The sequence below is a fragment of the Periophthalmus magnuspinnatus genome, chromosome 8, assembly GCF_009829125.3.
Source record: "Periophthalmus magnuspinnatus isolate fPerMag1 chromosome 8, fPerMag1.2.pri, whole genome shotgun sequence".
Classification (NCBI taxonomy): Eukaryota; Metazoa; Chordata; class Actinopteri; order Gobiiformes; family Gobiidae; genus Periophthalmus; species Periophthalmus magnuspinnatus.
The window spans coordinates 2154450-2177207 of NC_047133.1; the positions used below are offsets into that span (position 1 = coordinate 2154450).

General features: G+C 39.3%; 1 protein-coding gene across 1 annotated transcript; it reads right to left on the reverse strand.

The window, feature by feature from the left end:
• Positions 1-584: 584 nt before the first annotated feature.
• csf2rb (colony stimulating factor 2 receptor subunit beta) lies at positions 585-21280 on the reverse strand. The gene is made up of 15 exons (XM_033970819.2): positions 21132-21280; positions 19149-19305; positions 14692-14830; positions 14459-14622; positions 13162-13310; positions 12950-13094; positions 9947-10073; positions 8404-8573; positions 7654-7835; positions 6055-6223; positions 4849-4942; positions 4219-4285; positions 2657-2733; positions 2368-2581; positions 585-1293 (listed from the first exon to the last, which is right to left on the reverse strand). Exons 2-15 carry the CDS (start codon positions 19237-19239, stop codon positions 967-969), a joined length of 2115 nt encoding a protein of 704 aa, XP_033826710.2. The 5' UTR covers positions 19240-19305; positions 21132-21280; the 3' UTR covers positions 585-966.
• Between the last annotated feature and the right edge of the window lie 1478 nt (positions 21281-22758).

The following is a 22758-nucleotide window of genomic DNA, read 5'->3' on the forward strand; positions in this document are numbered from 1 at the left end:
CTGAATTATTTTGACGTCTTGTTGCTCGTACGTTTTCCTGTTTTGGGGCAAGAGACATTTTAAAATACATGAAATATGAAAAAAAAACAAAAAACTAAACAAACAAAAAAAACAAAAACAAAAAACTAGGGCTTAACTTTAACTTCAATTAATTATTTTTCTGTTTTTCCTTCTAAATGTGTTGCCCAGTTCCTTTAAGACAAGCTCCGTAAGGTTTAAAGATGCACCATGTAACTTTTCTGTTGAATAGTGCACTACCTTCTCATCTCTGTGAATATGTTTTGCTGTGTCAGTAATGTTCCACAGTGTGGCATTGACCCTGTTCATCTCCATGGAGACAGTGAAGAGGCTCAGACGAAGGTGACGTGTTTTTCAAAGTTCTTAAATTAAAAATCCTGTGGTTGAACATGTGTAAGACTCACAAGTTTAATGCCGCACTGTGCTACATCACATCCAAAGCAACAGTCTCCATGGAAACCAGCAGGTGGAAGTTACAGAGTGCAGCTTTATCAAAAAACACAAAGCTGATGAAGACAGTCACTGAATTCATACGAAATAAAGGTAGAAAAGATGAGAGATCATTTCAAAAGTCAAAAATATATTTATTTATTTATTTATTAAACAAATTAAGCACAAACCAAAACTCTGTAAGTTTAAAACTCTAAGTTTAAAACACTAAGTTAAACAGTCGTATATTTAACCTGGTGAACGTCTCCATCATGCACCAGATATTCGTCACATTTACATTAAACACGTAGGCTCCAACATTGACAACATGGTCCTAAGTCGGACACCTGAGTGCAAACATGAGCACATGACCCCGGGCAGCTGGCACAGCTCCGTCAGAGTCAGCAACATTTAAAGACTTTTGACCAGCCAAAAGAATAAAAACATGTGTCTTAAATTGCTGATTGCCATGGTAACAGTCTGTTTTCTCCTTCCCTGAGTCTGTGCAGCCGTCTCTGATCACACTATGATCTGTGGCTGAGCACATGTGAAGTCTGGGGGCAGCTGGCAGTATCCTGAGCCCTGGATGGCGCCCCCCTGTGGCCACAGAGTCTTAGAGTCTCCGCTCAGACAGAGCTGGGTCTCCTCTGTGCTGTAGATGCTTCGCTCCTCGATGTCGCGGGTTTGAGACAGTAGATCCTGTACAGACCTGTGCAGAGTGTGACTGGGCAGACGCACGTACCCCTCCTCTAATGAGACGGTCCTCACTGCGGCAGGACGTCCCACGTCTGGACAGGACAGTTCAGTCTGGTCCGGGATGTGCTCCTCTGGATTTGGTTTGACCGACTGTGACACAAGAAAGACCAGGTCAACTTTGAGAACTAAAGTTTTAGGTTGGGATTTGCATTTTGTACAGTTTATTTAGGGAAGCACTGATCTGATACTGATACTGATATTGATACTGATATTGATCTTTTGGTGCCATTTTGTTTTATAAATTAGTGTAAAAAGATGATTCACTGGCCAATGTTCCTGGACGTGTCTCTGGGGAGGTGTCCTGGACATGTCCCAACAGGAGGAGACCGTGAGGGAGACCCAGGACACGCTGGAGAGACTATATCTGTCAGAGCTGAAGGAAGTGTCTGGGGTGAAGGAAATCTAGGGGTCCCTGCTTGGACTTCTACCTCTGCAACCCGGCCCCGGATAAACGGAAGAAAATGGATGGATTGAAGACGATTTAAAGGCCAGCGTTGCCCTAAAACGTCTCATAAAACAGTATTAAACTTGTATTTTTCAAAGCTGTTCACATTTTGGATCTTTTTTTTAACCTCATTTTGTTTGTGTTTAAAGGAAATAAACAATATTTTCAGCTCTGCCCTTGTTTCGTTTGATATCAGGCATTGGCAGATACTTAAAGCCAAAGTATCGTTATGGTTTTATTATTAGTCTGTTGCACATCCAAAGCTCAAAACGCTCCGTTCCACCTTGTGATGTCATGAAGTGGTAGTTTTCATGTCAAACAGCTCCTTTTACCTTTAGTTTAGAAGAGAGACTGACAAATCCAAGACTGAAATGATCTGAATGATTCTAGAAATGAAGGTGCGTGGAGTTTAAAAACACAGCGGGGCACTTCCTGTATTACCACACGATGACATCACAAGGTGGAACGGAGCGTTTGAGAGAAGAACTCAACTCCAGGTCTGTTTGCGACGAGGAAACGGCATTAAAACGTAAATAAAACACAGTAAAATTGCGTAATACAGGCTCAGGATAATTTTTTAGACAATATTTCCACGCGAGCGACGCATCGTTCAGACGCAAAAATAAAAAAAAAACCTTCATCAAACCCGTTAGAGTGAATAAAATCAGAATGAAACGGACAAAGTGTGAAATGTGCAGTGTTTTATCTGCGGCTCGGACCTGGCAGAGGATGTACGGTCCAGTGAAGGTCATGGAACCCTTGGACAGAGGAGACACAGGGATGTTCTCACAGCTCCAGACGCCCTCATCCACCGCCTCCTCCTCCTCCTCCTCCTCCTCCTCCTCCGTGTCTTCGTCCTCCTCCGCCCACTGCGTCTGCTCGGCCTGCGGGGGGTCAGGGTTCTTGTTGGACCTAAAGGACACATAGGACGAGCTGGAGGACGGAGTGAGGCTTCATAAGTTGGACATATTTCAAAAACATGTGGTCAGATTGAGGCGTGGGACGTACCAGGTCGACACGCTGTCCATGTCCAGAGCTTTACTGTGGTGGCTCTCGTACAGCTTCACTTTATGGTTAATTACCGTCTGCAAAACATGGAAAAGTTTACGTAATCACAGCGTAACAATTTCTTTATACTTTATTTGTCAGGGACTGTGCGTGAATTCATTAATCTTACAAAATAAAAAATGATTTGTACCAGATTTGAGCAGGTGAACACACATTAAACACACATTTCAGTAAAATTACATCATAAAACTAACAGTTCATCAGTGAAATTAGCAGGAAAATACAATAAATGTCCAGTAAAATCAATTCTGTGCAGGTTTCTACAGTGAAACAGAACAAAACAAATGAACTAAACTGATGTGGACACGTTTGATTATCTAAAACAGAGGGCCACATCAGGAAAATGGTCACTCCCAAAGGGCCAGATGTAATGTAAAACAAATCCAACTATTTTTTTTAACTTGTTCATAAACTTTCTGCATTTATTCCTTATTCAATTTACAAATATTACACATGTATTTCCATAGATGTAAAAATATAACTGTATAACTGTGTATCTCCAGATAAACTGACATTTTAACACAGTCAGACTTTTTAATTTACCTGGTTTTGGGCCACAGGAAATGACCCGGCGGGCCACTTTTGGCTCGTGGGCCTTGAGTTGATGCTTTAGAAAATCTTAATACACTTTAATATGTCACGTTTGCACTGTTGTTTTGTTCTGATGTTGTTGTGTATATTTTTTATTGTAACAGCCATATTTGTACGTTTTAATATTATTTTTATTCAGTGTTTTATGTTTTAAGTTTCTAGTTTGTGAGTCGTGTTCATGGACAATGTCAATAAAAGTCTTTTGATTCTGAGTTTGACACGTGATCTAAAAATGACCTTTTCAAATTTCTAGTCAAATTATTTAAATCTACAGATAATTTCAGAGTCTGGAGCTGATTCTGTGATGGTTTGAAAAGAAAAGGCTGAGGATCTGTTTGTGGAGCTGGATTATTAATCATTTTGAATAAGTTTCTTTGATTTAAAAACAAAATAAAATTGTCGTAACTAAACATTTTACATTTACTTAGGACAGAGGCGTCAAACACATTTTCACCAAGGGCTACATCAGCAAAATGGCTTCTCTCAAAGAGCCAGATGTAAAATAAATCTTAGTACTTTTTTAACTTTTTAATTAACTGTTTCTGTATTTATTACTTATTCAAATTACAAATATTACACATGTGTTTGCCTAGATGTAAAAATATGTCTGTGTAACTGCGTATCTCCTGATAAAACGACATTTTAAGACCGTCGTACCTTTAATTTACCCTGTTGAAGGCCACATAAAATGACGCGGAGGGCCACATTTTGCCCACGGGCCTTGAGTTTGCGATGATAACGAAGGGTTTCTTTATCGAGCGTTTTTACAGCCTGATAATCGACGGATCTGAGCGTTTGTACAGATGTGATGCGCAGTAACTGGACACTCAAATCACGTTTTTTCCAGCTGAAAGATTTACATTTTTCTTTTCCTACAGTCTGCACATTCCCCGGGCGTCTCCTCGTCTCACCTGAATGTCCAAAATCACTTTGCTTTTACTCGGAGAAGGAACTGACTCCACCCAAAGAACGGCTTTCCTACAAAAACAAAACACACGGTTCAAAGAAATGCCTCACTTATGCAGTAATTAAAGCCACGCTACGCAACTTTTCTGATGGAGGGCTTGCTATCTGCTTGTTTCCATAGAGATTTATTGCTTTGTATGGCCAGGTGGTCAAGTTACAGGTCAGATCTGTGAGGAGGAGCCTAAGTAAGTAAGTAATTCATGTTTTTCAAGACGTTTTTTTGTTGTTTTTTTGCAATAGCGACAGGACAAATGCCAAATAGATGCTTTAATGCCACACTTTGGAACATCCCAAGCAAACATGTTTTATACTTTTTAATTTCCCAACACTATTTCAGAGTCAGTTTTCTGGTTAAAGTAAGTTTGAGCGGTTTGATTAACTGAACAAAAAGCTGTAGTTCGTTAGCATTTTTGCGTTGGAGACGTGCTAATCTGTTTTGTCAAAGGATTTAAACGCATTTTATTTATTTCATGATGTTAAGACGTTAAGTTCTCAAAAAGGCGTCGTCGCTGTGTATTTACAAACAGTTCGGCTCAATTTAAAATGATCGATTACGCTACGGTTAAAATATTTACCGTCGACAGGCAGGAACGATGAAGAGCACGAGGAAGACTTTGGTCACGAGCACAGCCACGAAAATGTAAATCCAGTAGGAAACGGGCCAAACCGCTGCAAAACATAACAAAAAACATGAAGTTAGCATAAAAAAACTCACATTAAAAGTCACATCACCTGCGAACATTAACACGAGATCACGTCACGGTGAAGTCTAAGGACCAGAGCTGACATGGGACGAAGGAAAACGGGATTTAACTGTTTTGTTTTACTAAAAATGGAATATACAATTGTGCAAGTTCTTCCACTGAAAAAGACGAGAGAGGCCTGTAATTTTCATCATAGGTTCAATTCAACTATGAGAGACAGAATGAGGGGAAAGAATCCAGGAAATCACAAGAATTTATTGGAAATTATGGTGTAAAATAAGTATTTGGTCAATAACAAAAGTTTCCTTAAGTCTCCACATGTTTTCACACTGTTGCTGTAGTTTGGCCCATTCCTCCTGCAGATTTCCTCTAGAGCAGTGACTAGACATGGACTTTCAACTCCCTCCAAAGATTTTCTACGCGGTTGACATCTGGAGACTGACTAGGCCACTCCAGGACCTTGAAATGCTTCTTCTTGTTTTTGATCTTTGTCAGGCTGAAAGACCCAGCCACGTTTCATCTTCAACGCCCTCACTGATGGAAGGAGGTTTTCACTCAAAATCTCACAAAACATGGCCCCGTTCATTCTTTCTTTTACACGGATCAGTCGTCCTGGTCCCTTTGCAGAAAAACAGCCCCAGAGCATGATGTTTCCACCCTCATGATTCACAGTAGGTATGCTGTTCTTTGGATGTTACTCAGCATTTTTCTTTCTCCTCAGAAAACAGACAGAGGAGCCTCTTAAAGAAGAAGTTACAGATCTGTGAGAGCCAGACTTCTTGCTTGTTTGTAGGTGACCAAATATTTATTTTACCGAGGAATTTACCGATATTTAATTTACCTCCCCCCGTGTACCTATGATGAAAGTTAAAGGTCTCTCTCATCTTTTTAAGGGGAGAACAAACATAATTGGAGGCTGAATAAATACTTTTTTGCCCCTGCACCTCTTTTTTTTGTTTTTCTCTTTACATTTTCTGTATTTGACCAGTTCGCTCCAGAAAAATAGAGTCTGAGTGTCTTTCTCTGTACAAATAAAGATAAATAAATACATGTTTTTTGGGTTTTTTTTGTGGTTACCTGCGTGTGACGTCCAGTCGACGGGAGCAGACCAGTCCGATGGCATCCCCTCGTACGGACGCAGAACGTGGGTGCGAACTTTGACCCTGTATCTGTGGGACGGGCGCACGGACCGGCCCAGGATGGTGCCGGAGGACGAGCCCTGAGGTATGTGCAAAATCCCCAAGTCCTGTCAGAAGTAAATCCACATGATAACAGTTTAGAAGAACAACACGTTTAATAGACTTAATATAAATAAATAGGGTAAAAAAAAGGATAAGTAAGTCCTTATACGGCTGCATCCAATAGTTTTACACATATTTCAGAAAATAAAATGACCCAACAACAAAAATAATTAAAGAAAAGAAAGAAAACGACTTATAAGTAAATTAGCTTATTTTGTCTCCTCATCAGAAACATACCTGGAGTTGTATTTTGTTTAATTCAATCTTTCAAATTATTCAAAAACGCTCTGTTTGCATTTTACTGGGATAGTTGCGTCACAGGTAAAAATCCAGGCTTGTACTATGTGTTTTTTAAGACTAAACCATCACTGGACTTGTTCTGTGGTCAAACACGTATATAAAGTACATTTTCCAAAAGCAGATATTATTTTAAGTTAGAAAATCTGAAATAGTTATCTGAAAGTTACTGAAAGTGTGTTTAAGAGCCAAAAAAAAAATAAAATAATAAATGCACGAAATGTCTCAATAAAACAGAGACAACTTCAGAAATGATCAGTTGAAGCATTTGGACATTAAAATCCCAGAGGAGCACGTCTGATCACCACGAGATGACGTCATGAAGTGGGACTCGTTCATGAGTTTGGAATCTAATATCTAAATGTTATGAATCATTAAAACAACACACAACAGCACACAACAGCACACAAAACACACAAAAACACACAACTTCAGGTATTATTAATAAAACTTCAAAATCTGACCTTTCAAATGCGGTAAATCAAACTCCAGACCAGAAATCAAAGTGTTAATAAAGTAACAATTGTGAAGAACATAACGGTTACTTCTATAATAAAATATATAATATAAACTGATAACAATTAATTATGAAAATGACAATAACAGAAGTTTATAATGGAAGTAAAGTGAATAAATAACATCAGATCTGGAGTGTGACTCGCTCTAATATAGAGTCATGAGTGAACAGAGGAGAGAGGGAACAACAGAGAGTCAGAGAAAAGAGGAAAATATTATTATTTATTTATTTATTTTATTCATTTATTTATTTTACTCCTGCCATTTTCTTTTCTTTTTACTGCTGTCATTTTTATTTATTAATATTACCACTTATTATTATTTATATGTATTTTTCTTTATGAATTGTTTATGTATGTATATGTGTGTATGTGTGCATATATAGGATGTATGTGTGTATTTATTTATACTTTTTGTCTGTTCCTGTGTTTACCCGGTGCCCATGTGGGTGAGAGGGTGAGACGGCTGTAAAATGTTAAAATGCAATAGCAAATATGAATAATATATATATATTTTTTTAAATCTAAAAACTCAAAAAAGTCAATTAAAAATAAAACAGCCCCTTTAAATGCTGTAAGATTTAGAAAAAACGTAAAATATCATCAATATCCTTGAGTCTTACCTCTGAAATGTGGTTGCGCTGTGGGGAGTCGCTGCACTTCTGCTCCAGACCTTCTTTCTCCAGGCTGAAGTAGCAAAGCTCATGGTCCAGGTCTTTAAAACTCATTTTTGGAGGAGTCCAGTCCACGATCCAGTTGTTTCCCTTCTCTGTCATTTTCACGTCCGTTGGGGGGGGAGGACGGACTGCAAACAACAATAACAATAATAACAACAACAATAATAATAATAATAATAATAATAATAATAATAATAATAACAATAATAATAATAATAATAGCAATAATAATAATAATAATAATAATAACAATAATAATAACAATAATAATAATAATAATAGCAATAATAATAACAATAATAAAAATAAATACATAAAAAAATAATAATAATAATAATAAAAAATAATAATAATAATAATAATAGCAATAATAATAATAATAATAATAATAATAATAATAATAATAATAATAATAATAATAATAATAATAGTAGAGAGCTGTAATAGCGCCATTTTATCACAGGATGGCGCCACAGAGCCACAGTGTGAGTCAGTGCAGCTGCCCAATGATCTGGAGGATGTGTGTTTATCATTGAAATTTAGATTTAAAGGGCAGTAAAACAGTAAAAATAGTAAAAAGTAACAATAAAAAGCAAAAAGCAACAGTAAAAATAGATGGATATGTAATAATTGATCATATATTTATTGATTTTGGACTGTGAATGTGGTTTTTGGATGGATTCTGGAGGGTCTTACTGTTTTTGGTGGATTTGAAAGTCTTGCTGCTACGTGTTGGGACTAGCGCCACCTGCAGGGAGGATGTGAGGGGCTGAGGGAGGCGCAGGGAGCAGCTGAATCTGACCGTGTCCACCTGGTGCTTCAGGCTGGACGTCGACTCCTCACAGCAGTCGGTCCACTTCTCCAGACTGGACAAAAACAGAGAGATTATAGGCAACGAAACAGGGACTAGACCAGGACTAAACCAGGACTAGACCAGGACTGAACCAGGACTGAACCAGGACTAAACCAGGACTGAACCAGGACTGAACCAGGACTGAACCAGGACTAAACCAGGACTAAGCCAGGACTAAACCAGGACTGAACCAGGACTAAACCAGGACTGAACCAGGACTGAACCAGGTCTAAACCAGGACTAAACCAGGACTAAGCCAGGACTGAACCAGGACTGAACCAGGACTGAACCAGGACTAAGACAGGACTAAACCAGGAGTGAACCAGGACTGAACCAGGACTAAAACAGGGCTAAAACAGGATGAAAACAGGACTGAACCAGGACTGAACCAAGACTAAGCCAGGTCTAAACCAGGACTAAAACAGGACTGAACCAGGACTAAGCCAGGTCTAAACCAGGACTAAACCAGTTCTAAACCAGGACTAAACCAGGACTAAACCAGGACTGAACCAGGACTAAACCAGGACTGAACCAGGACTAAGCCAGGTCTAAACTAGGACTAAATCAGGACTAAACCAGGACTGAACCAGGACTGAACCAGGACTGAACCAGGACTGAACCAGGACTAAACCAGGACTGAACCAAGACTAAGCCAGGACTAAGCCAGGTCTAAACCAGGACTGAACCAGGTCTAAACCAGGACTAAATCAGGACTAAACCAGGAGTGAACCAGGACTAAAATAGGACTAAACCAGAACTGAACCAGGACTAAGCCAGGACTAAACCAGGACTAAACCAGGACTGAACCAGGACTAAGCCAGAACTAAACCAGGACTAAACCAGGACTGAACCAGAACTGAACCAGGACTAAAACAGTAAAAAATAATGACTATACCAGAACCTAAAACAATACAAAATGCAGACCAGACTAAACTAGACCCTGTCCTGAACTTAACCAACATAACAGGACTCAGTATTTGTGTGTACTGCGTCTCTGCTGTAGTAGTACTTCATGTGAACATAACAGGGCTCAGTATTCATGTGTACTGCGTCTCTGCTGTAGTAGTACTTCATATGAACATAACAGGGCTCAGTATTCATGTGTACTGCGTCTCTGCTGTAGTAGTACTTCATGTGAGTATAACAGTGCTCAGTATTCATGTGTACTGCGTCTCTGCTGTAGTAGTACTTCATGTGAGTATAACAGTGCTCAGTATTCATGTGTACTGCGTCTCTGCTGTAGTAGTACTTCATGTGAACATAAGGACTCAGTATTCGTGTGTACTGCGTCCCTGCTGTAGTAGTACTTCATGTGAACATAAGGACTCAGTATTCGTGTGTACTGCGTCCCTGCTGTAGTAGTACTTCATGTATACTGAGACTCACGTGTGGTTGTGACGACACACCAGCTGGTAGCTAATCAAGTGGACGAGCTCAATGCTCTGCTCCCATCTGCACTGCACCTTCTGCTCCCCCCACAGCACACAGTCCACAGGGGGCGCTGTCTCTGCATCTGAGCCAAACACACAGAAGGTCAGTGGCATCAAATACGACCGGATAAACTACTGTCTATGAACACAACTGACCACAGTGTACATGCATTTGTGAATGTAAGTCAAACTGTGCTCTATTTTATTTTATTTGATATTATTTCACTTTATTTTATTTTATTTGATATTCATGTACTTTATTTTATTTTATATTATTTTATTTTGTTTTATTTTACTTTATTTTATTTGATATTCATTTACTTTATTTTATTTTATATTATTTTATTTTGTTTTATTTTACTTTATTTTATTTGATATTCATTTACTTTATTTTATATTATTTTATTTTGTTTTATTTTACTTTATTTTATTTTATATTATATTAATTTACTTTATTTTATATTACTTAATGTTATTTTATTTTACATTATTTTACTTTATTTTATTTTATATTATTTTACTTTACTTTATTTTATATTATTTTACATTATTTTATTTTATATTATTTTTTCTTTATTTTATTTTATATTACTTCATGTTATTTTATTTTGCTTTATTTTATGTTATATTATATTATTTTATATTCTTTGATAGGATTTTATATGATTTTATTTTATGTTATATTATTTTATATTCTTTGATATGATTTTATTTTATGCTTTTCCATCATTGTCCGTCCCAGTGCATTGTGTCATCATTTGCATATTCATGTGATTGTTTGTGAGTTTAACATTTGTTTTATGTAGATGCTTTTAATGGTGACGGTTGTTGAACTTTTGCGCCGCAGCAGAGCAGAGGGTGAATGTCGCGCTCCCACTTTACATAATTATGAAGCATAATCAGGTCCATTCACACAAAAGGCGGCGTTTTAGCGTTTTTAAAGTGACAGTGCAGAGTTTGGACCAGCTGTGCCTCGCTCTGCTCGTGTCATCGTAAAAAAAACCACAGAAACAACGACTCAAATGACCGGGACGTGAAGCAGATGAGTCGAGTTCAAAGGTCACGGCTCCGCTCTTCGTTTGAGTCGTCACCGTCGTTAACACATAAATTGGATTACTTAATACGACCAGGGTTTGACAGTCATTACATCCATTAGATTTGGTTGGACGAGCCACTTTCGCCGGTTTAATTCCACTAACAAATCATTTTAAACCAAATTTCTGTGGTCGCTCTGCAGCAGATTTAGCAAATAATGAGAAAAACTGAATATTTCCTCGTGGCGACAGGATTTATTCAGTATTTAAACCACATTATGTCATTCGATTTGAGCCGATTCCAAATGTAAAACCAAATTTAACAAAACAGAACTATGTATATCATTTTCATATGTTTTGGGGCTGTGTGAAGATCGCCCCCTACTGGTCATCAGTGATATAAGCGAAGTAATCCACTGTATTTTCGGACCTGGCTCGACATGGGGGACATTTTTATTGAAGTGGGACGCAGAGATCTGACAAATATCTTAATAAAATAATGAGATCTATGGAGAGACTGACCTTTTCACTGAGACTTTTTACTCACAGATGTAAAATATATTGTGATAAATGGTTTTATTATATTAAAAAAATGCGTTCTCTACTTTGTATTATTTCTGTAACTCTCCCTAGATCATGAGTGTCTGAACTTTTTTTTACCGAGGGCCACAAAACGGTGGTCAATATTTAGATTTTTACTTTTGATGCCGCCGCTTTTGAACATTAATTTTTGGTCTGTTTCACAACGAAATGTGATTTTATTGAGGTTATAGTGGTAGAAATACTTAAATTGCTGAAAAAACACCTGTACGTTCAATTGGGCCAGTTCAGCAGAAGGTCTGAGGACCAATTAAAATGGTTTGAGGGCCGCTTTTGGCCCCAGGACCGTAGTTTGGACACCTCTGCTCTAGATGCTCTGTGTTGTTTGTGGTCTGCTGCTTTTCTTTGTTTTAAAAATACTTATAAAAATAAAGTTTATATAAAAAAAAAAAAAAAAACATGAACTGTGTAACTTTTCTAGTGGAGGGTCCAGCACCTGCTCGTCTCCATGGAGATGTCATTGCTTCACCTGGAATGTTCCACAGTGCGTCATGAATCTCTACATCACATGAACACAGTTTTTCATTTATTTTTCTTCTTTATTTACAAGATTATTTATTATTAAAGCATCAACGCTATGAATGACACGTGTGGAATCTAACAAAAAACAAATGAAACAAAAACTCCAAACTTGAATTATATTAAAAAAAAAAAAAATAAATAAATAAAATAGGCAGCTTTTGATTTGAATGCTGATTTGCATTTTTTGTATTTTTTCCAAACTTGAATTAGGTAAAAAAAAGAAAAAAAAAGAAAGTAAAATAGGAACCTTTTGATTTGAACGCTGATTTGCATTTTGTTTTTATTTAGATATTTTTTTATTTTATTCTTTTATTTTTTTGTGGAAAATGGCGGCTACTTGAAGTTCATTCACTTTTTTTCTTCTTCTCTACATAATTCCATACATGTTATCTGTTTATAAAACGTATAAAAGGATAAACTTAAATTAAAAACACATCATAAAAGACGTGCGTTTCCATGGAGACGGGCAGACGACATCACCAAGTTACAGCAAAAACCTGCAAAAAACCCTCTGCGTTTGTGCGCTGTACGTGCAAGACTGATACGTTTAATGCCATAGTGTGGAGCATTATAAACAAAGGAATAAGATCTCCATGGAGACGAGCGGGCGGTGGATCTCTGTAGTGTTAGCAGAGCGACGTCAGTGTAAACGATGTGCGCTGTCAGGACGCAGCTGCTAATCTCGTACTGAGCATCTTGATAAATTCATTCGTACATGGTCCCGACAGATGCAGAACTAAACCAGAAAAGTTACACAGTGTACCTTTATTTACAGCTAGCGTCTCACCCGTGTTGTGTCTCACCTGGCTGCGTGTACCAGGACACTGTGGGGCTCCAGTGGCTCCATTGGCCCAGTCTGACCCGGGACCTCACTCGGGCCTCGTGTCTGTGCCCTGGACTTAACTCCTTCTTGTCCAGTTTCTTCTGATTGTCCCGTAGCTTCTCCGACTGTAAAAACAACACAGATTATACTGGATTATTCCCTCTGGAGACGTCCCCGCTGTTAAAATCGTACCGTCCAGTCGTGTCCGTCTGCTCTGTAGCTGAGTTCGTAGGTGATGTTGTTGTTGAGAGCAGAGGATTGTGGGTAGGGGCTGGACCATGTGATCAGGTCACCGCTGTGTGAGCTGGAGGTGGTGAGGTTCACTGGTGCTCGCGCTCGTACTGGAACATAAAAGGACAGTTATGTATGTGCACTATGTTCAGAAATATAGAAACTACTGTATTTTACGGAGGATAAGTCACTCCAAAGTATAAGTCACTCCAAAGTATAAGTCACTCCAAAGTATAAGTCGCTCCGGAGTATAAGTCACTCCAAAGTATAAGTCGCTCCAAAGTATAAGTCGCTCAAAAGTATAAGTCGCTCCAAAGTATAAGTCGCTCAAAAGTATAAGTCGCTCCAAAGTATAAGTCGCTCCAAAGTATAAGTCACTCCAAAGTATAAGTCACTCCAAAGTATGAGTCACTCCAAAGTATAAGTCGCTCCGGAGTATAAGTCGCTACGAAGTATAAGTCGCTACGAAGTATAAGTTGCACCGAAGTATAAGTCACTCCGGAGTATAAGTCACTCTGGAGTATAAGTCACTCCGGAGTATAAGTCACTCTGGAGTATAAGTCACTCCAGAGTATAAGTCACTCCGGAGTATAAGTCACTCCAGAGTATAAGTCACTCTGGAGTACAAGTTGCTCCGAAGGATAACTCATTCCCCGGTCAAACTATGAAAAAAAACAGCGACTTATTGTCCAGAAAATACGTTAATGTCCTGTTTATGAGGCTCGAGTGCTCAGACAATTTCTGCTTTCACCAAACCCCTGTCCCCGCCCATATTCATATATTTACTTTCAATTATTAAAAAATGGCACAATGACAAAAAAACAAACAAAAAAAACCAAGTAAATGAAAGTGATTAGCTGTAATTAGAGCAGCAAGATCCATAGTTGTAGATGTTTTTTCTACTGAATCAGTCCCACAGGAGACTTCATATCCCAGCATGCTTTGGGCTGTGGTTCTGCACCTTTATGTGACTATAAATGGTATTTTTTTCATCGTTTGTCCGGGGTGCGACTTATACTCCAGAGCGACGTATAGTCCGGAAAATACAGTATGTAGTATTGACCAGATGGTATTTTAATCAAAGTTTTACATGTGATGAGAAATATTTAACTGGCTTCTGGGTATTTCTGAGGTTTAAACACTTATACTTATACTACTGGTCAATCATTTGCAGTAAAATATGAAGTACACCTCACACACGATGGAGTTATTATTATATTATTCACTGAAAATGTTCAAAAATAAATAACAGACGTACACAGCGTGGACAGATCCAGACTCGTGGGACGACCGCTGGAGCAGAATCTGACGGTTTCGTTGAAGAAGGCCGTGTAAGTCGTCCCCAAAGAGAATATTTTGGTTTTATATCGACACTCGCTCGTCCCTTCTGCAGCAGCGGGGTACTCTTCGCACAAACCCGTCCTGAAACGCAAAAAACGTTCAGTTCAAACTCACCGTGATCGTCGACGTGATGGATTAATCGGGCTTTACCTTGCGTTTTTCGCCTTGAGCCAAAGCTTCAGCGTTTGGTTGGACTGGTGCTTCGGCTCGTTCCTCCAGGTGCAGTGAAAATAGGACGTGAAGTCGTTGTAGCACTGCAAGGACTTTAGTACTGCGGACACTGCGGATACTGCGGGTACAGGAGAGTGCAGTATTTGAGCAGATGTAGTACATTTCTAAACACTTATAGTTCGATTATTTAAGTCGTTACTAGAGCCACATGTGCCTTGGAGCAAACTATTGGAGACGTGGCAGCCGTATTCACGCACAGATTCAATATCGCACATTTAGAGACGCAGGAAACGCGGACTGTAGTACTGTACTGCATATATTTAGAGGATACTGCACTACTATACTCATACTACTACTCAATGGGGTTTTGATAACAGTTTTGCCGTCACTTAAAGAGCCCGTGTTGCGCTGTTTTCTGATCTGAGTTGTGTTTTTGTTTCATTCTCACATGTTTAACACATGAAACCTGCAGATTTGGGCTGAGTTCTTCTCTCAAACTGAAAAAAAACACTCTGTTCCACCTTGTGATGTCATCATGTGGTAAAACAGGAAGTGCTGTGCTGGGTTTTCTCCGTGACCGTGTCCCAATTCGACGGTTTCGCACTTCGTCGGCTGCATTTGAAGATCCCATTTTATCCACCGACAAACCGTTTGTCCGTGGAGATCGCCCGGGAACGAAGCGTGCGTCCGAGCAGACTTCACGCGCCGCTGTATCCCATCATGCACCACGTGTCACTTCTTCTACGGGAGAAACTTAACTTGTGTAATACGACCTACAATTGGGAATAAATCACCTTTAACATTCTATTTGTCTATTGATATTCAAAGGGAAAGATTAATTCCTCACTTCATTCAATCTAAACAGAAATAAACGGCGACGACACCTTGACTCTACTTTAATAAAATAATAAAGAATTAAAGGTAAAAGTAAGCGACTGCCCCATTTCGGCACGACAGAGGCTACACGGAGGAGTACCCTTCGTCGGTCGGGTACTTCGAACGGTCCTTCGGCCCATGTGTCTCCGTTCACCTTCATTAGAATAATTCGGGTAAGAGCAGCCCTGGAATTAGCAATCTGTACTGAACAAAAGGTAAAAGGAGCTGTTAACATGAAAACTACCACTTGATGACATCACAAGGTGGAACAGAGCGTTTTGAGCTTTGGAGATGTGACAGACTAATAATAAAGAGTTACTCAAACATGTGAATGAAACAAAACACAACTCCAGGTCTGTTTTTGACGAGGAAACAACATTATAACATGGATTAAAGCTGCAAGAGTTTTGTGTGATATTAGACTTGTTTTATGTGATTAACAAACCAAACAACAAACTTAGAATAGTAAAGTAAAGCAAAATCTAAACTTGTGCCTCAACCCATCACCTCTCAAGCGCTGCTCCCTCCAAGCTGCGCATGCGCACTGGCGCACTGCTGACACGTCTCTGCGCACAGAAAATCTATGGCTGTGTCTCAATTCGCCAAATGCACCCTTCAAGGGTCCTTACGAAGTACTCTTCAAAAGTGTAGTTTGAAGGTTCCGGTCGAGAATCTACCCTCCTCAGTGTAGCCGCCATCTTGCTGAAGTGGGACAGGCCCACACCACGGACCGCACTTCCACCGCTGTCTTTGAGCGTACGATACGATCTTTAATGATTTATTATTTAATAGAAAAAAAGTCAAGATGTCGTCTTCGCAGCCGTTTCATTTTTTTTAGATTGAATATCAATAGGCAAATATAACGTTCGAGGTGATTTTTTTACTCAATTGTAGCTACTTCATAACTTAAACAAAATATACCTTGTGAAAACGTAATAACAGAGACAGAGGTAACAATATAATTTTTACATTCATAGTCTATAAACCAGAGAACACTGATTAGTTGTACATATAGTGGGATATTGCAGTTTAATGGTTCGGTATTTTGGCCAGTGGCTACACCACTTTAATAACAGTAGAGGGCACTGTTTCCCTTCTATGTCGTGCCAGTTCTTTTCATCTGATTATTATAAGGTATTTTCTAGCAGTGCAGCGCTACGTCAAGCTAGTATCTTGATTTACTAACACGAAGGTAAATGACACGTGCCCACGAGGTGCGCAGACCTATGGAATGTACCGGAACACATGAAGATTTAGTGCACGTCTCAGGACTCTCTTCTGTCCTTTCCTCAGAGTCCGTTGCTTCATTGTTCACATTACCTGTGTGCAACTCATTAAACCCTTCTGACTTTACGTTTCAGTCTCTTGGTCTTTGACGCTTACAATAGAAACGAACATTCTTACATTATTCTTATTGCAGTAATAATTTTTAATGATAAAAATGTCTTCTTATTGTCTAGCAATAACTGCACATTCCTTTATTCCATGTAACTCCTTTTTAATCATCAAACACACTGTACAGATCTTTATTCAGATTTAACAGTTTCATGTTGCTCTGTTGTAGATGAGGTAAACCAGTACGAACATTTGAACGTATATTGCGCAGTGGACTCCATTTTCTTCCCTTTTTTGCGTAGGCGCGGTGCATGACGGGATATAGAAGTGCGTGAAGTGTGCACGGATGCAGGCTTCGGTTACGTCTGATCTCCATGGAAACGGTGCAAAGGGAAGGGCAGGTTTGTCGGCCGCATTCAGTAGGGTGGGTTGAAATGGGACAGCCCTTGTCGCGCCGGAAATTACGTCACTGCCCTTCGAACCGCCCTTCCAATGGTGATTCTAAGGCCAGGTGGGCGAATTGAGACACAGCCTAAATCAGTGAGTGTGACCGGGACGAGCTGCTCCAGACAGTTATGTGATTCACAGACGGATCTGCGCAGTTTATCCACGTCATTGACCGACGTCCTCATGTCCTTATGTCCTCATGTCCTCATGGGCCTATCAGAGTTTTAGCCGATGTGACCGATGATGCTAATGATGCTAATGATGCTAATGATGCTAATGATGCTAATGATGCTAAGTGTTTAACCCTTTAACGTTCCCACGGCCCGCCCTCGGGCACAGATCCGACGGTTTTGTAGCAGTTTTGCGTTTTAAACGTGACGAAATGGACAAAACAAAGGAAGTACGAGACCGAGGACACTGTGGATGTTTGTACAAGTTAAACTAGAGACATCTGGACCTGGAGCGGTTCATGGAGCCGAGTGAAGATCATGATGGACTCAGGAGCAGAGGACCTGATGTGCTGATGGACTGATGCTGTTCCTGATCGGTGAGTGTGGTTTATTCTGCTATTGACTTAATTGTGGGTCAAATGTGTATCATGTGTAATCATTAGCATTAGCTAATGCTAATCTGCAGTAATAGAGCAGCTGCAGACACAGATTCCTCTGTGTGTGTTGGTCATTGACTGTCACTAGTTTATTGTTGTAAAAATCAAATGATCGTGTCATAAACTGAAAAAGAGTCAGGACTGTCTCCCAGACACAGTAGGACAATCTCACTCAGTCACAGCAAAAGCTTCACACAATGGATTATACTCATAATACAAGTCAGAGCTTTATCATAAAAAGTGTGTTTTGAACATTGGAGTTTACAGTTGTCTTGGTTTGGTTGAAGCTCATGTTTTCAACGTTCATATCGTTAAAATTAAATATTTATACTTCCAACAGCATTAACATACTACACAGGTCAGGAGCAAGACTTTTGTCATTTTCATTGTATAAGTGGCTAAAGCACTTAATTAAAAGTCTTATAACAGAAATGTAAATGAGGTAATTTGATTCTTTTAATAAACCATTTAACTTGGATGGATGTGATGCAGCATGACCACAGTGTGCACGTCCGACGACCACGGCGCGCACGTCTGATGTCGCTCACACTGGTCCATGGGACGCTCAGGGAGTTTGTGTGTTTGCTCAGACTCGTGAAAAATTAGAGGGAACATTGCTCTCAAGCCTTCGATATCTGACATAAGACGACTCTACTCTGCCTCTTCCACCCCTGCAGCAGAAGCATTAGCCTCCTCAGCCTCCTCAGCCTCTCCATCTTCCCAACAGGAGCCACATGACCAATCAAAAGTCTGGACACACCCCCTCATTCAGTGTTTTTTTTGTACGTTATGTCAACTACGTTCTACATTTTAGATATATATATATAAAGACAGCAAATATATGGAACAAAATAAATATGTTGTCAAGAAAAAACATAAATTGACTAAATATTTAAGATTAAAAACCCTCAAAGTGCCACAGTTTGCTCAAGAACGTCAAGAATCCAAAGCAGAAAGCGAAGCAAAGTGTGTCTGTTTTTAAAAATCTACAATCTTACACAAGTTTTGCGTTTGTTTCCTCTTTTATTTAACTATATTCCCTGTGTGTTCATTCATAGTTTCAGCAAAAGAAGCTTCAGTTCTGTCAGTTTTACCATTTACACGTTACTTAATCTCACTCCCCACGTCTCGACTCATTGACTAACATTGTTTTTATGACGTAGGTCCTTACCGCTGTGGGTGCTGTGGTGGAGGTCGCACCTATCCGCCGCAGAGAGCACCCATGGGAGCCACAGGAGCCACAGGAGCCACAAACGTAACATATTTCTTCACCTTTAGCCCCGTCTGGTCTCAGGAGTCAGCTGACCGCTTCCATATCGTGCCCTTTACTGGTAAGAGAATTCGTGAGAAATGTCGCAAAGTCGAGTCACTGCATATGTAACTTCCTGTTCTTCAAATGCATGTGTGGTTTTATTCTCTTGCACAACACGGTTTCATGGAGCGCAATCGACAAAACAGGGTGAAATGACGGCGGACGGACAGACTGGATCGTGACAGACAAAATCAGAAGCTTTTATGAATGAGCAGAAAGAGTCCGGGGGTTTTGTAGAGTCATTTCAGCAAAGACACATCACAAAACAGACGCAGGTTAAAGGGGGAAAAGCCACACAGTGAATGAGCCACGTTAAAACTGAAAGTAAAGTTTAAAACCAATATTGACGACTATTTCTCAATGTTTGAAGTATAAAACGTGAAATAACTTCATAAAGAATCTATAACTGTTTAAATTTCAGATGAGTAAACAGAATCTATGACAGAACCTGCTGTTAAAGATGAATTATCTGAACTTTACTGCTGTTCTGCTTCTGATTAGTCGCCATGGAGATGTGATTACACAATAAAGCATTAAACTTGTATGCATTTATTCATTCAGAGGTGTTTTATCAATGGAAAATATCGTAGAGCGGAGAAATTAAACGCGAAGCCCCCAAAATGTCGACGCAAACGTGACATCTCGCTCCTGTGTTGTAACGCTCCCACCTGTTTCTTTCTTTATTTATTCTTTATTTGTCAAGTAAATCAGCAGAAAAATACAATAAATGTCCCGCTGTCCGATATGTGACGCTTCCCACAGTCCAAACCAATATAAAAATCAATTAAGAGCAAGTTTTTACAGTGAAACAAAACAAATGAACTACGCTGATTATTTACAATGCACTTTTTCAAATTTCTAGTAAAATGTTTCGTATCTACAGACTGAAAGATTCATCCGGACATTCCGCCTTTTCCCGAACGCTTTGAGCAACAGCCGTTCCAGACTGATGAATGTGTAGAGCTCAGTTTAAAGAGACGCACATCAATCTGGGGTGAGACAGGTAAGGTCACCTCTCCACAGATCTGGACTGTAAATTTACCTGATGATCTAAGGTTTATTCGTGGTTTATTTATTTCCTCGTGAAGAAATTAGACTTGGAGCAGGGGTCAGTAGCGTTGTGAAGGAAGCGAGAGAGTTGAAAGAAGTTTATTTGATCAGATGAGTGAATGCGTTACGTTTCAAAGGAGTTTTTCCAGAAGTTATAGCCCGAGAAAGGTGATATCTATAGAAAACTCATTTCACAAACTGTCCGTGCGAGGTCATAAACAGATATACACGTTAACTGTTTGCAGAAAGGTAGAAAACGTCGCTCAAAGATGCTTAGAGTCACTGAAAACATGTATTATACGGCCTCAAACTGAAAATGAAGAGTAGTAGGTTCGAGTGTTGACGTCTTAAAACAAGTATTTGTCACATATTTACTGACAAACAAGTTCAACTTCAACATTTAAGACACACAGTATTCAGCACAAGGTTTAAGAGTAAAACAAATAACACTAAAATCATGCTTTCACAGGCAGAAGACAGTCAAACTCCACCAAAAAAGTGACGTAGTGCACCATGGCAGTGTTAAAATGCAGGTACTTTGAGCACGTCTGTGGTTAAAATAATCTTATTCTTGATCTACCCACATTAAATAAAACAAATCTCAAGAGCTCAACTATAATAAAACGTGTCTTATCAAAGTTTTATAATCAAACTTCCACCGGATATTGAGCAACTGGAAAGAATGAAGTTGCTAGTTTCAATTAGATCTGACATATGTTAACACAAATAAACATAATAACAAAGATTATACACATTGAACATGCCAGAGCGTAAAATAATGACTCGACGTACTGTTTCTGTTGATTTCTGGGTCCACTGCGTCGCCGTTTGTCGTCACTTCTGAGTATTTGTGGGGAGAGTGTAGGAGTTTCTTTTATGACTTTAATTTCCCCTTTCTCTCTCCACATTCACACTTGTCAACGCATTTGTTAACTTCCTTTGCTAACCATATTTTTCATTAGTTTTGACTCGCTTAGAGCTGCAGATCTGTTAAAGGAAGTAGCTGTTCTTTTATATTTACATATACTTGTACTGTAGACTGTAAATAACCACGACTTTACTACAGAACTGAAACTCAGCCATAAGATCATTGTCAGCGCAGTGGTTTGTTGGTACATTGTTTATAAAAGCTGATTCTTAGGCCTAATTTACAGATATTTGCTGCTAATTTTGACATAGAATTCATCATTTTAATCCCCAGACTGTGTCCTGAGGTTGTTTCGTTACATCTACATCTTTTATCGCTCAAAAATAACTTGAAATACAAACATTCTTGCAGAGAGCGGGGTCACCTCTTCACAGATTTGACCCGTAACTTGACCTAGCAGCTGTGTAATCCCTCAGTCGTTTTGAAGAGAGTGAGGTTCAGGACGCCAGGCTCCGACCCAAAGCAAACAAAGGAAACAAAGTCAACAGTAGGTGGGCCATTGTTGAAACTGGAGACAAAAGCTGTTTGCAGTTTCAGTGTCGTTAGCGCCTCCTTCAGGCAGATATAAGGCAGTGTCCAGCAGGAATCTGACCAGAACTGAGGAAGAATCTGACCAGAACTGAAGAAGAATCTGACCAGAACTGAAGAAGAATCTGACCAGAACTGAGAAAGAATCTGACCAGAACTGAGAAAGAATCTGACCAGAACTGAAAAAGAATCTGACCAGATCTGAAGAAGAATCTGACCAGAACTGAAGAAGAATCTGACCAGATCTGAAGAAGAATCTGACCAGATCTGAAGAAGAATCTGACCAGAACTGAAAAAGAATCTGACCAGAACTGAAGAAGAATTTGACCAAAACTGAGAAAGAATCTGACCAGAACTGAAGAAGAATCTGACCAGAACTGAAGAAGAATCTGACCAGAACTGAGAAAGAATCTGACCAGAACTGAGAAAGAATCTGACCAGAACTGAAGAAGAATCTGTCCAGAACTGAAGAAGAATCTGACCAAAACTGAAAAAGAATCTGACCAGAACTGAAGAAGAATCTGTCCAGAACTGAAGAAGAATCTGACCAGAACTGAGAAAGAATCTGACCAGAACTGAAGAAGAATCTGACCAGATCTGAAGAAGAATCTGACCAGAACTGAAGAAGAATCTGACCAGATCTGAAGAAGAATCTGACCAGATCTGAAGAAGAATCTGACCAGAACTGAAGAAGAATCTGACCAGATCTGAAGAAGAATCTGACCAGAACTGAGAAAGAATCTGATCAGAACTGAAGAAGAATCTGACCAGAACTGAAGAAGAATCTGACCAGAACTGAAGAAGAATCTGACCAGAACTGAGAAAGAATCTGACCAGAACTGAAGAAGAATCTGTCCAGAACTGAAGAAGAATCTGACCAAAACTGAAAAAGAATCTGACCAGAACTGAAGAAGAATCTGTCCAGAACTGAAGAAGAATCTGACCAGAACTGAAAAAGAATCT